We start from the raw sequence: 15,007 nt of genomic DNA, 5'->3' as shown, positions 1-15,007 counted from the left end.
TAACCTACAAATTTCTCAGCTGATTTTAGACCGATAGGTTAATTTAAAATTTCTTAGAATGGACGACTATTTACGTTATTTCTCCACATTGTTCTTACTTTATTTGGTGCGCTCGCTCCTCCATAGATAGTACGTTTATATCCCAGCAATTAAAAGAGAGCAAATCCCACATATAAGAGAGAAAAGCACAGGCATTCGATACTATCGACTGGATGGTATACTGTATGGTTAGTGGTCGAGCTGCGCGCCTGAGTTTGAATGTGAAAGAATGACAAGGATATAAACGCAATCTATTGAAATAAATACTGCAGGGAAGCACTAATCAAGATGTACAGAAATATTCAAATTTAAAATGAAGACGATCATAACCTAACCTAACCTAGTTTTAAAAATATTTAGTTAAAGAAAAGTCATGTCAATGAAAAAATGCTTCAAGCGATTTCATCCTCAATCTACAAAGAGGAAAACAACAAAAATTTAAGATTCTATGAAAATCGGACACGAGACACGTACGGACACGACGCCTATCTTTCGTGTATCTCCAGTTTATAACTTTCGTCAAAGCTTTTTTCCTTTTTCTTGGGGCAATCGGAAGGGTGATCACCAGTGTGGATACGATTGTGCTTAAGCAGGGTATACTTGCGCGGAAAAGTCTGGCCGCAAGTCAAGCACTCGTAAGGACGGTCGCCAGTGTGAATACGAGTGTGCTCAGCTAGGTGTATCTTGCGAATAAATTTCTTCTCGCAAACCAAGCACTTGAAAGGACGATCGCCAGTGTGGGTAGCAGTGTGCTCATCTAGCTGAGCCTTGCGCGAATATTTCTTCTCGCAATACGTGCATTCGAAAGGACGCTCGCCAGTGTGAGCACGCATGTGCCTAGTCAGGGCTTGTTTATAGGTAAATTTCTTACCGCACTGCTGGCATGTATTTTCATGTTTTCTGGTTGGGGATAAAATACACGTTAAGACGAAAATCCATAATGGAAAAAGATAGACTTACATTGGCAAGGATTGGGTCATGCAGCTCTTCTTTGTGGGGCTTGATATAGCAGGGTCGGGGTCGGTGAGCTCCATCCTGGTGTGAATAAAAAAGTATTTAATGTCTATTAAATCATTCGTTATGATTGAAAACCTACTTCTTTAGCATTGTTGGACTTTTTGAGCGACTATTAGCGTCATGGCAGGAAAACATTTCTAAAACACTCTTCTTCGAGTCGGAGTCGACCTGTTTCTTAGCCCTAAAGAGTGTGGCTCCTCGGCTACGCTCCAGTTGCCCTTGCTCACCAGCATGCTCTTTACTGTGGATCTGCAGATAAAGGATGTTGATGAATACTGCATTGCATTCTTGGCACTTAAACAGGCAATTGTCGCTGTGCTTGACACGCGGCTCCCTCAGCTGATTCATGTTCGAGAATGATCGCGGGCCCTCAAAGGCTGCCAGTGGAATGTGCTCTTGTTGATGTCTCCTTAGACTACGAATGGATGACAAATGCATTCTTTAAGCAAGCTGTTTGGGCTTCGCAAAGGTGCGCTTCCGCTTATTGCGTTTGCGCTGCAGCTCCAGGCTGTGCAGTTCCGTGTGGACCTCGGCGAAGACCTCCTTCTGCTCTTCCTCGGGTATGGTGGAGCGATATTGCTTCATCAGATCGTACTTCTCCCAAGGCTTTTGCACCTTCTCCGCCGATTTGCGGTGCTTGTCCTTAATATACTGATCAATATTCGCCACACCGCGTAGATTTTGGCGCTCCCAACGCTCCAACCAGGGCCGCGGAACGCCCTCTTCTAGATGTTCGGTTTCCATCTTCTCATCAAACGTGCTGAACTCCGGCAGAGCGTCACGGAGGTAAAACAGGTTGTCATCCAGCCGCTTCTCGAGACGTAGCACTTCGACCTTTTGAATGGTGGGATCGTATAGTTCGTAGACCACCTCCATGCCCTGGTGATCAATCACGTTCCGTAGTACGAAGCGAGCGCGGAGACCACAACGGTCACGATTTATGCAAATCCCGACAAAGCGACTTGTCTTGCCCGCAGCTTGGGGATCGGAGCTGGTTACCGCCATTATAGAGCCCACATAAAACTCGGGCAGATCAATTTGACGCCGCCGGTCCAGCATATCTCACCGTTCCAGCTTCTCACGGATCGGATTGCGCCACTCTACTTTGGGGTCGGGCAGGAATTCGGGATAAATGAACCGATAGTTCGAGGGTACAATGGGTTTTCGCACTGGCGTGGGTGTGGGTGTAGGTGGCTGAGCTGCAGCGGGAGGAGTCGCGCTAGTTTTCTCTTCTCCTGGCGGTTCGGCGCCTGCCGATGAGACAGCGGCGGCGGCATGTTGCGTGGCTTTCGTGGAAAATGTGACTGAAAAAAGTTATACAATGTACGTTTTGCGATGGGAAACTAACAAGTACGTACCGATTCGATTGAAGGCCGACTGCTGTGCCCATACTTTGCTCATAGCCCTGGCGCTGTTCATTTTAATAATTTTACTTCGAAATAAATGTTTAGATAATCGTGATGCAGTGTGGTCGTTTCACAACCAGTGTGACCTGCTACATTTTGCATTTGTTCTGATTTTAGCTGATTTTAGACCGATAGGTTAATTTAAAATTTCTTAGAATGGACGACTATTTACGTTATTTCTCCACATTGTTCTTACTTTATTTGGTGCGCTCGCTCCTCCATAGATAGTACGTTTATATCCCAGCAATTAAAAGAGAGCAAATCCCACATATAAGAGAGAAAAGCACAGGCATTCGATACTATCGACTGGATGGTATACTGTATGGTTAGTGGTCGAGCTGCGCGCCTGAGTTTGAATGTGAAAGAATGATAAGGATATAAACGCAATCTATTGAAATAAATAATGCAGGGAAGCACTAATCAAGATGTACAGAAATATTCAAATTTAAAATGAAGACGATCATAACCTAACCTAACCTAGTTTTAAAAATATTTAGTTAAAGAAAAGTCATGTCAATGAAAAAATGCTTCAAGCGATTTCATCCTCAATCTACAAAGAGGAAAACAACAAAAATTAAAGATTCTATGAAAATCGGACACGAGACACGTACGGACACGACGCCTATCTTTCGTGTATCTCCAGTTTATAACTTTCGTCAAAGCTTTTTTCCTTTTTCTTGGGGCAATCGGAAGGGTGATCACCAGTGTGGATACGATTGTGCTTAAGCAGGGTATACTTGCGCGGAAAAGTCTGGCCGCAAGTCAAGCACTCGTAAGGACGGTCGCCAGTGTGAATACGAGTGTGCTCAGCTAGGTGTATCTTGCGAATAAATTTCTTCTCGCAAACCAAGCACTTGAAAGGACGATCGCCAGTGTGGGTAGCAGTGTGCTCATCTAGCTGAGCCTTGCGCGAATATTTCTTCTCGCAATACGTGCATTCGAAAGGACGCTCGCCAGTGTGAACACGCATGTGCCTAGTCAGGGCTTGTTTATAGGTAAATTTCTTACCGCACTGCTGGCATGTATTTTCATGTTTTCTGGTTGGGGATAAAATACACGTTAAGACGAAAATCCATAATGGAAAAAGATAGACTTACATTGGCAAGGATTGGGTCATGCAGCTCTTCTTTGTGGGGCTTGATATAGCAGGGTCGGGGTCGGTGAGCTCCATCCTGGTGTGAATAAAAAAGTATTTAATGTCTATTAAATCATTCGTTATGATTGAAAACCTACTTCTTTAGCATTGTTGGACTCTTTGAGCGACTATTAGCGTCATGGCAGGAAAACATTTCTAAAACACTCTTCTTCGAGTCGGAGTCGACCTGTTTCTTAGCCCTAAAGAGTGTGGCTCCTCGGCTACGCTCCAGTTGCCCTTGCTCACCAGCATGCTCTTTACTGTGGATCTGCAGATAAAGGATGTTGATGAATACTGCATTGCATTCTTGGCACTTAAACAGGCAATTGTCGCTGTGCTTGACACGCGGCTCCCTCAGCTGATTCATGTTCGAGAATGATCGCGGGCCCTCAAAGGCTGCCAGTGGAATGTGCTCTTGTTGATGTCTTCCTAGACTACGTTCATGGCACATCTTATCAATGTGAAATTCGAGCTTGTCCTGTGAGTCAAAACATTTATAGCATTGCGGACATGGAAGTTCTGCGGTACTACGAATTTTTCTGGGAGAAATGCTTTCCAGACGATCATTGTTGTGGTCTTCTAGGGTCCTATTTTTCTGCGACGGACTTCGATACGTGTTCTTACTTCCAAGAGGCTTCCTTTTGCTTCTTTAAGGAGAAAATTAACAATGGTTTGGTTTAAAAAGCCAAGTACTCACATTTCCGCCATCTGATTGTTCTTGTGACTGGTGGTATGTCTTTTCAGATGGTTCTCAGCTATAAATCCTTTGCCACAAACATCACAAAGAAAACGCATCGTGCCACAGCGACGCCTGGGGGATAATATCTATTACAATTTATAAACTTTGCTCAGTAAAACTTACCTTGCCGCTCCACTTGAACTCACGGTGTGACCAAATTCGCCCTGTCATCGGTTTCTTGGTTCTCGGTAGAGGTGGAAAAACATCGATGATACCATCGATGCATCGATGTTTTCTAATTTTATTAAACATCGATTGTTTGTGGGTTGATTGGGTTCGTTGGAAATCTATCTTTATATCAATTAATTATAATAATAGTTATGCGAGTGGCGTGGCGGAAATCAGAGCGAGCGATACAAAGATCAATATAGCATTACTTTGTTGCTCTCAATAAATTTTCATGTAACGAGATCCACACCGATGGGTAACAGACAATCAGTAATTGCGGCGGAAATAGAGGGTGCCTATGGAAATCGGACACGAGACACGTACGTCTAAGCGCTGTTCAGGCATATTGTTGTTATTCGACGCCTTTCTTTCGTGTATCTCCAGTTTATAACTTTCGTCAAAGCTTTTTTCCATCCTCTTGAAGCACCCTTGATAATTTTTCTCGTTACGACGTTCGCAATTGTGAATATTACGAAAGTGTTGTTGTAGTGCGTCCTTATCTCTAAATTTTTTGTCGCATTGCGGGCAATCGGAAGGGTGATCGCCAGTGTGGATACGATTGTGCTTAAGCAGGGTATACTTGCGCGGAAAAGTCTTGCCGCAAGTCAAGCACTCGTAAGGACGGTCGCCAGTGTGAATACGAGTGTGCTCAGCTAGGTGTATCTTGCGAATAAATTTCTTCTCGCAAACCAAGCACTTGAAAGGACGGTCGCCAGTGTGGGTAGCAGTGTGCTCATCTAGCTGAGCCTTGCGCGAATATTTCTTCTCGCAATACGTGCATTCGAAAGGACGCTCGCCAGTGTGAACACGCATGTGCCTAGTCAGGGCTTGTTTATAGGTAAATTTCTTACCGCACTGCTGGCATGTATTTTCCTGTTTTCTGGTTGGGGATAAAATACACGTTAAGACGAAAACCCATAATGGAAAAAGATACACTTACATTGGCAAGGATTGGGTCATGCAGCTCTTCTTTGTGGGGCTTGATATAGCAGGGTCGGGGTCAGTGAGCTCCATCCTGGTGTGAATAAAAAAGTATTTAATGTCTATTAAATCATTCGTTATGATTGAAAACCTACTTCTTTAGCATTGTTGGACTCTTTGAGCGACTATTAGCGTCATGGCAGGAAAACATTTTTAAAACACTCTTCTTCGAGTCGGAGTCGACCTGTTTCTTATCCCTAGGCAGTGTGGCTCCTCGGCTACGCTCCAGTTGCCCTTGCTCACCAGCGTGCTCTTTACTGTGGATCTGCAGAAAAAGGATGTCGATGAATACTGCATCGCATTCTTGGCATTTAAACATCACCTCACGCGTGCAATCTAAGGCTGTCATTGGAATGTAGTTCTTGGTATGTCTCAACAGACTACGATGCCCATGCTCATTAGTGTGTTTTTTACTGTGGATCTGCAGATAAAGGATGTCGATGAATACTGCATTGCATTCTTGGCATTTAAACAGGCCAACGCCGCTGTGCTCGACACGGTGCTTCATCACCTCACGGATGTTCGGGAATGAGCGCGGGCAACGCGTGCACTGTAAGGCTGTCATTGCAATGTCGTTCTTGGTATGTCTCAACAGACTACGATGCCTATGCTCATTAGTGTGCTCTTTACTGTGGATCTGCAGATAAAGGATGTTGATGAATACTGCATTGCATTCTTGGCATTTAAACAGGCCAACGCCGCTGTGCTCGACACGGTGCTTCATCACCTCACGGATGTTCGGGAATGAGCGCGGGCAACGCATGCACTGTAAGGCTGTCATTGCAATGTCGTTCTTGGTATGTCTCAACAGACTACGATGCCTATGCTCATTAGTGTGCTCTTTACTGTGGATCTGCAGATAAAGGATGTTGATGAATACTGCATTGCATTCTTGGCATTTAAACAGGCCAACGCCGCTGTGCTCGACACGGTGCTTCATCACCTCACGGATGTTCGGGAATGAGCGCGGGCAACGCGTGCACTGTAAGGCTGTCATTGCAATGTCGTTCTTGGTATGTCTCAACAGACTACGATGCCCATGCTCATTAGTGTGCTCTTTACTGTGGATCTGCAGATAAAGGATGTCGATGAATACTGCATTGCATTCTTGGCATTTAAACAGGCCAACGCCGCTGTGCTCGACACGGTGCTTCATCACCTCACGGATGTTCGGGAATGAGCGCGGGCAACGCGTGCACTGTAAGGCTGTCATTGCAATGTCGTTCTTGGTATGTCTCAACAGACTACGATGCCCATGCTCATTAGTGTGCTCTTTACTGTGGATCTGCAGATAAAGGATGTCGATGAATACTGCATTGCATTCTTGGCATTTAGACAGGCCAACGCCGCTGTGCTCGACACGGTGCTTCATCACCTCACGGATGTTCGGGAATGAGCGCGGGCAACGCGTGCACTGTAAGGCTGTCATTGCAATGTCGTTCTTGGTATGTCTCAACAGACTACGATGCCTATGCTCATTAGTGTGCTCTTTACTGTGGATCTGCAGATAAAGGATGTTGATGAATACTGCATTGCATTCTTGGCACTTAAACAGGCCATTGTCGCTGTGCTTGACACGGGGCTCCCTCAGCTCATTCATGTTCGAGAATGATCGCGGGCCCTCAAAGGCTGCCAGTGGAATGTGCTCTTGTTGATGTCTTCCTAGACTACGTTCATGGCACATCTTTTTTTTTTTTTTTTTTTTTTGTGTGGACGTTGACATGCAATGACTGCATCTTTCAAGAGGCGATGCAGTTACTGCACCGTCAAGTGGCCCGTGTGACACCAGCAGAAGGCTGTTACGCGCGGATCCCAGGCAAAACGCAGCCCTCCTCCCGCCCAACCGACCGAGGGGCGCTGCCGCATGACGCGCGGTGCGTAGCCGAACCAAACGCGAACATGCAAGAAAGATAGCTATTAGACTAACATTCGAGGAAAATTAGTACTAAACTTACTAAGAAACTAAGCATGCAATCAAAGTACAAATACCACTACAGTTACTAATTAATAGAAAGGTGTGTAAGGATTAATAATTTAATAAGAGGAAGAGAATTAGTGGTGGATATAATATGGTAGAGGGAATTATAATCCGAGCATAAGACCCTAAACGGTTCATGCAAGGAATAATTCGATCTACAAAGTGGAAGGAACAACGGTATAAAATTTCTAGTCAGTCTAATAGGAATCGTGAAGTTTATGCGGCTCAACAGATCAGGGCTGTCTATGTCACCCCTGATCAAGTTGTGCATAAATATCACACCAAGCATTTTTCTACGGTTAACTAAGGATGGGAGGTTTACTAATAGTAGTCTACTAGAGTAAGATGGGAGTCTTACACCCGCATCCCAGTTAAGGCCCCGCAGAGCAAAGAGTAAAAAGTTTTTCTGTACTGATTCTATACGGTCCTGGTGTACTTTGTACTGAGGGCACCATACACAGGAGCCGTATTCTAAGATCGGACGAACAAGCGAGGTATAGAGAGTCTTTGTTATATAGGGGTCGTCAAATTCCTTTGACCACCTCTTTATAAACCCAAGCACGCTCATGGCCTTATTTACCATGGTAGAAATGTGTTCGGAAAACTTTAACTTGGGGTCTAACATAACACCCAGATCATCCACCAGGGTAATTCTCTCAAGAGAACCACCAAATAGAGTGTAAGGAGCCAACAAAGGGCTAGAACGATGAAATGTCATAACTTTGCATTTCGAGGCATTAAGGTATAACAAGTTTGCACAACACCATGACTGAAAGTTATTGAGATCGGATTGCAAGCGAGAATGAAATGAAATGTGAAATTCGAGCTTGTCCTGTGAGTCAAAACATTTATAGCATTGCGGACATGGAAGTTCTGCGGTACTACGAATTTTTCTGGGAGAAATGCTTTCCAGACGATCATTGTTGTGGTCTTCTAGGGACCTATTTTTCTGCGACGGACTTCGATACGTGTTCTTACTTCCAAGAGGCTTCCTTTTGCTTCTTTAAGGAGAAAATTAACAATGGTTTGGTTTAAAAAGCCAAGTACTCACATTTCCGCCATCTGATTGTTCTTGTGACTGGTGGTATGTCTTTTCAGATGGTTCTCAGCTATAAATCCTTTGCCACAAACATCACAAAGAAAACGCATCGTGCCACAGCGACGCCTGGGGGATAATATCTATTACAATTTATAAACTTTGCTCAGTAAAACTTACCTTGCCGCTCCACTTGAACTCACGGTGTGACCAAATTCGCCCTGTCATCGGTTTCTTGGTTCTCGGTAGAGGTGGAAAAACATCGATGATACCATCGATGCATCGATGTTTTCTAATTTTATTAAACATCGATTGTTTGTGGGTTGATTGGGTTCGTTGGAAATCTATCTTTATATCAATTAATTATAATAATAGTTATGCGAGTGGCGTGGCGGAAATCAGAGCGAGCGATACAAAGATCAATATAGCATTACTTTGTTGCTCTCAATAAATTTTCATGTAACGAGATCCACACCGATGGGTAACAGACAATCAGTAATTGCGGCGGAAATAGAGGGTGCCTATGGAAATATTCAAATTCAAATTTAAAGTGATGACGATCCTATCCTTATTAATAAGGAAACTGCAAAGCTAATGAACTTTTAACTAGCTGTTGAAGTTTGATTTAAATAAAAAGTCGAAAGTTTTTTTTAATAAGAAGCACGAATTACGTTACTCAGCACCACTAGCTATAATTTTAGGAATTTGTTGAAACCCGTTAAAAACTGAAGTATTTATTTAATATTTCCATATGAGTATTACATTGTAAAGTATAGAGATTTTTTTTGTAAGTATATTTAGCAAAAACAGGAATAAACTTCCAGTCGTTTTAGTGTAGTCAAAAATAGAGGCATAACAAAAGAATTATTCAGTAATGTAAGCAGTCCTTATATGTTTAAATAAATGTCATCTCAACAAAACATTGCTTCAAGCGATTTCATCCTTAATCTGCAAAGAGGAAAAAAACAAACAAAAATTAAAGATTCTATGAAAATCGGACACGAGACACGTACGTCTAAGCGCTGTTCAGGCATATTGTTGTTATTCGACGCCTTTCTTTCGTGTATCTCCAGTTTATAACTTTCGTCAAAGCTTTTTTCCATCCTCTTGAAGCACCCTTGATAATTTTTCTCGTTACGACGTTCGCAATTGTGAATATTACGAAAGTGTTGTTGTAGTGCGTCCTTATCTCTAAATTTTTTGTCGCATTGCGGGCAATCGGAAGGGTGATCGCCAGTGTGGATACGATTGTGCTTAAGCAGGGTATACTTGCGCGGAAAAGTCTTGCCGCAAGTCAAGCACTCGTAAGGACGGTCGCCAGTGTGAATACGAGTGTGCTCAGCTAGGTGTATCTTGCGAATAAATTTTTTCTCGCAAACAAAGCACTTGAAAGGACGGTCGCCAGTGTGGGTAGCAGTGTGCTCATCTAGCTGAGCCCTGCGCGAATATTTCTTCTCGCAATACGTGCATTCGAAAGGACGCTCGCCAGTGTGAACACGCATGTGCCTAGTCAGGGCTTGTTTATAGGTAAATTTCTTACCGCACTGCTGGCATGTATTTTCCTGTTTTCTGGTTGGGGATAAAATACACGTTAAGACGAAAACCCATAATGGAAAAAGATACACTTACATTGGCAAGGATTGGGTCATGCAGCTCTTCTTTGTGGGGCTTGATATAGCAGGGTCGGGGTCGGTGAGCTCCATCCTGGTGTGAATAAAAAAGTATTTAATGTCTATTAAATCATTCGTTATGATTGAAAACCTACTTCTTTAGCATTGTTGGACTCTTTGAGCGACTATTAGCGTCATGGCAGGAAAACATTTCTAAAACACTCTTCTTCGAGTCGGAGTCGACCTGTTTCTTAGCCCTAAAGAGTGTGGCTCCTCGGCTACGCTCCAGTTGCCCTTGCTCACCAGCATGCTCTTTACTGTGGATCTGCAGAAAAAGGATGTCGATGAATACTGCATCGCATTCTTGGCATTTAAACATCACCTCACGCGTGCAATCTAAGGCTGTCATTGGAATGTAGTTCTTGGTATGTCTCAACAGACTACGATGCCCATGCTCATTAGTGTGCTCTTTACTGTGGATCTGCAGATAAAGGATGTCGATGAATACTGCATTGCATTTTTGGCATTTAAACAGGCAAACGCCGCTGTGCTCGACACGGTGCTTCATCACCTCACGGATGTTCGGGAATGAGCGCGGGCAACGCGTGCACTGTAAGGCTGTCATTGCAATGTCGTTCTTGGTATGTCTCAACAGACTACGATGCCTATGCTCATTAGTGTGCTCTTTACTGTGGATCTGCAGATAAAGGATGTTGATGAATACTGCATTGCATTCTTGGCACTTAAACAGGCCAACGCCGCTGTGCTTGACACGGTGCTTCATCACCTCACGCGTGCAATCTAAGGCTGTCATTGGAATGTAGTTCTTGGTATGTCTCAACAGACTACGATGCCCATGCTCATTAGTGTGCTCTTTACTGTGGATCTGCAGATAAAGGATGTCGATGAATACTGCATTGCATTCTTGGCATTTAAACAGGCCAACGCCGCTGTGCTCGACACGGTGCTTCATCACCTCACGGATGTTCGGGAATGAGCGCGGGCAACGCGTGCACTGTAAGGCTGTCATTGCAATGTCGTTCTTGGTATGTCTCAACAGACTACGATGCCTATGCTCATTAGTGTGCTCTTTACTGTGGATCTGCAGATAAAGGATGTTGATGAATACTGCATTGCATTCTTGGCACTTAAACAGGCCAACGCCGCTGTGCTTGACACGGTGCTTCATCACCTCACGCGTGCAATCTAAGGCTGTCATTGGAATGTAGTTCTTGGTATGTCTCAACAGACTACGATGCCCATGCTCATTAGTGTGCTCTTTACTGTGGATCTGCAGATAAAGGATGTCGATGAATACTGCATTGCATTCTTGGCATTTAAACAGGCCAACGCCGCTGTGCTCGACACGGTGCTTCATCACCTCACGGATGTTCGGGAATGAGCGCGGGCAACGCGTGCACTGTAAGGCTGTCATTGCAATGTCGTTCTTGGTATGTCTCAACAGACTACGATGCCTATGCTCATTAGTGTGCTCTTTACTGTGGATCTGCAGATAAAGGATGTTGATGAATACTGCATTGCATTCTTGGCACTTAAACAGGCCAACGCCGCTGTGCTTGACACGGTGCTTCATCACCTCACGCGTGCAATCTAAGGCTGTCATTGGAATGTAGTTCTTGGTATGTCTCAACAGACTACGATGCCCATGCTCATTAGTGTGCTCTTTACTGTGGATCTGCAGATAAAGGATGTCGATGAATACTGCATTGCATTCTTGGCATTTAAACAGGCCAACGCCGCTGTGCTCGACACGGTGCTTCATCACCTCACGGATGTTCGGGAATGAGCGCGGGCAACGCGTGCACTGTAAGGCTGTCATTGCAATGTCGTTCTTGGTATGTCTCAACAGACTACGATGCCTATGCTCATTAGTGTGCTCTTTACTGTGGATCTGCAGATAAAGGATGTTGATGAATACTGCATTGCATTCTTGGCACTTAAACAGGCTAACGCCGCTGTGCTTGACACGGTGCTTCATCACCTCACGCGTGCAATCTAAGGCTGTCATTGGAATGTAGTTCTTGGTATGTCTCAACAGACTACGATGCCCATGCTCATTAGTGTGCTCTTTACTGTGGATCTGCAGATAAAGGATGTCGATGAATACTGCATTGCATTCTTGGCATTTAAACAGGCCAACGCCGCTGTGCTCGACACGGTGCTTCATCACCTCACGGATGTTCGGGAATGAGCGCGGGCAACGCGTGCACTGTAAGGCTGTCATTGCAATGTCGTTCTTGGTATGTCTCAACAGACTACGATGCCTATGCTCATTAGTGTGCTCTTTACTGTGGATCTGCAGATAAAGGATGTTGATGAATACTGCATTGCATTCTTGGCACTTAAACAGGCCAACGCCGCTGTGCTTGACACGGTGCTTCATCACCTCACGCGTGCAATCTAAGGCTGTCATTGGAATGTAGTTCTTGGTATGTCTCAACAGACTACGATGCCCATGCTCATTAGTGTGCTCTTTACTGTGGATCTGCAGATAAAGGATGTCGATGAATACTGCATTGCATTCTTGGCATTTAAACAGGCCAACGCCGCTGTGCTCGACACGGTGCTTCATCACCTCACGGATGTTCGGGAATGAGCGCGGGCAACGCGTGCACTGTAAGGCTGTCATTGCAATGTCGTTCTTGGTATGTCTCAACAGACTACGATGCCTATGCTCATTAGTGTGCTCTTTACTGTGGATCTGCAGATAAAGGATGTTGATGAATACTGCATTGCATTCTTGGCACTTAAACAGGCCAACGCCGCTGTGCTTGACACGGTGCTTCATCACCTCACGCGTGCAATCTAAGGCTGTCATTGGAATGTAGTTCTTGGTATGTCTCAACAGACTACGATGCCCATGCTCATTAGTGTGCTCTTTACTGTGGATCTGCAGATAAAGGATGTCGATGAATACTGCATTGCATTCTTGGCATTTAAACAGGCCAACGCCGCTGTGCTCGACACGGTGCTTCATCACCTCACGGATGTTCGGGAATGAGCGCGGGCAACGCGTGCACTGTAAGGCTGTCATTGCAATGTCGTTCTTGGTATGTCTCAACAGACTACGATGCCTATGCTCATTAGTGTGCTCTTTACTGTGGATCTGCAGATAAAGGATGTTGATGAATACTGCATTGCATTCTTGGCACTTAAACAGGCCAACGCCGCTGTGCTTGACACGGTGCTTCATCACCTCACGCGTGCAATCTAAGGCTGTCATTGGAATGTAGTTCTTGGTATGTCTCAACAGACTACGATGCCCATGCTCATTAGTGTGCTCTTTACTGTGGATCTGCAGATAAAGGATGTCGATGAATACTGCATTGCATTCTTGGCATTTAAACAGGCCAACGCCGCTGTGCTCGACACGGTGCTTCATCACCTCACGGATGTTCGGGAATGAGCGCGGGCAACGCGTGCACTGTAAGGCTGTCATTGCAATGTCGTTCTTGGTATGTCTCAACAGACTACGATGCCTATGCTCATTAGTGTGCTCTTTACTGTGGATCTGCAGATAAAGGATGTTGATGAATACTGCATTGCATTCTTGGCATTTAAACAGGCCAACGCCGCTGTGCTCGACACGGTGCTTCATCACCTCACGGATGTTCGGGAATGAGCGCGGGCAACGCGTGCACTGTAAGGCTGTCATTGCAATGTCGTTCTTGGTATGTCTCAACAGACTACGATGCCTATGCTCATTAGTGTGCTCTTTACTGTGGATCTGCAGATAAAGGATGTTGATGAATACTGCATTGCATTCTTGGCACTTAAACAGGCCAACGCCGCTGTGCTTGACACGGTGCTTCATCACCTCACGCGTGCAATCTAAGGCTGTCATTGGAATGTAGTTCTTGGTATGTCTCAACAGACTACGATGCCCATGCTCATTAGTGTGCTCTTTACTGTGGATCTGCAGATAAAGGATGTCGATGAATACTGCATTGCATTCTTGGCATTTAGACAGGCCAACGCCGCTGTGCTCGACACGGTGCTTCATCACCTCACGGATGTTCGGGAATGAGCGCGGGCAACGCGTGCACTGTAAGGCTGTCATTGCAATGTCGTTCTTGGTATGTCTCAACAGACTACGATGCCTATGCTCATTAGTGTGCTCTTTACTGTGGATCTGCAGATAAAGGATGTTGATGAATACTGCATTGCATTCTTGGCACTTAAACAGGCCATTGTCGCTGTGCTTGACACGGGGCTCCCTCAGCTCATTCATGTTCGAGAATGATCGCGGGCCCTCAAAGGCTGCCAGTGGAATGTGCTCTTGTTGATGTCTTCCTAGACTACGTTCATGGCACATCTTATCAATGTGAAATTCGAGCTTGTCCTGTGAGTCAAAACATTTATAGCATTGCGGACATGGAAGTTCTGCGGAACTACGAATTTTTCTGGGAGAAATGCTTTCCAGACGATCATTGTTGTGGTCTTCTAGGGTCCTATTTTTCTGCGACGGACTTCGATACGTGTTCTTACTTCCAAGAGGCTTCCTTTTGCTTCTTTAAGGAGAAAATTAACAATGGTTTGGTTTAAAAAGCCAAGTACTCACATTTCCGCCATCTGATTGTTCTTGTGACTGGTGGTATGTCTTTTCAGATGGTTCTCAGCTATAAATCCTTTGCCACAAACATCACAAAGAAAACGCATCGTGCCACAGCGACGCCTGGGGGATAATATCTATTACAATTTATAAACTTTGCTCAGTAAAACTTACCTTGCCGCTCCACTTGAACTCACGGTGTGACCAAATTCGCCCTGTCATCGGTTTCTTGGTTCTCGGTAGAGGTGGAAAAACATCGATGATACCATCGATGCATCGATGTTTTCTAATTTTATTAAACATCGATTGTTTGTGGGTTGATTGG

The 15,007-nt window shown here is 44.7% G+C and overlaps 1 protein-coding gene and 1 pseudogene across 1 annotated transcript; both read right to left on the bottom strand.

Moving 5' to 3' along the window:
* Nucleotides 1–75: 75 nt before the first annotated feature.
* On the bottom strand, nucleotides 76–14,937 carry LOC117187074. The gene is made up of 13 exons (XM_033388912.1): nucleotides 14,857–14,937; nucleotides 14,692–14,819; nucleotides 10,492–14,641; nucleotides 5,808–6,860; nucleotides 3,696–3,865; nucleotides 3,560–3,634; nucleotides 3,087–3,499; nucleotides 2,123–2,360; nucleotides 1,652–2,047; nucleotides 1,136–1,495; nucleotides 1,000–1,074; nucleotides 514–939; nucleotides 76–452 (listed from the first exon to the last, which is right to left on the bottom strand). Exons 1-12 carry the CDS (start codon nucleotides 14,902–14,904, stop codon nucleotides 525–527), a joined length of 7,521 nt encoding a protein of 2,506 aa, XP_033244803.1. The 5' UTR covers nucleotides 14,905–14,937; the 3' UTR covers nucleotides 76–452; nucleotides 514–524.
* LOC117185954 lies at nucleotides 1,478–3,035 on the bottom strand (annotated as a pseudogene).
* Nucleotides 14,938–15,007: the final 70 nt, after the last annotated feature.

The sequence above is a fragment of the Drosophila miranda genome, chromosome 2 (assembly GCF_003369915.1).
Source record: "Drosophila miranda strain MSH22 chromosome 2, D.miranda_PacBio2.1, whole genome shotgun sequence".
Classification (NCBI taxonomy): Eukaryota; Metazoa; Arthropoda; class Insecta; order Diptera; family Drosophilidae; genus Drosophila; species Drosophila miranda.
This window is presented reverse-complemented; position numbering and strand designations above follow the sequence as displayed.

Excerpts from the sequence above, each read along its gene's own strand:
- LOC117187074 (XM_033388912.1), bottom strand. The coding sequence starts at position 14,904 with ATGACAGGGCGAATTTGGTCACACCGTGAGTTCAAGTGGAGCGGCAAG. Across the intron at positions 3,866-5,807 it reads CCTTAGATTGCACGCGTGAG|ATCCACAGTAAAGAGCATGC; the intron begins GTGATGTTTAAA and ends CTTTATCTGCAG. Across the intron at positions 1,496-1,651 it reads GTGCAAAAGCCTTGGGAGAA|AATGCATTTGTCATCCATTC; the intron begins GTACGATCTGAT and ends GCTTGCTTAAAG.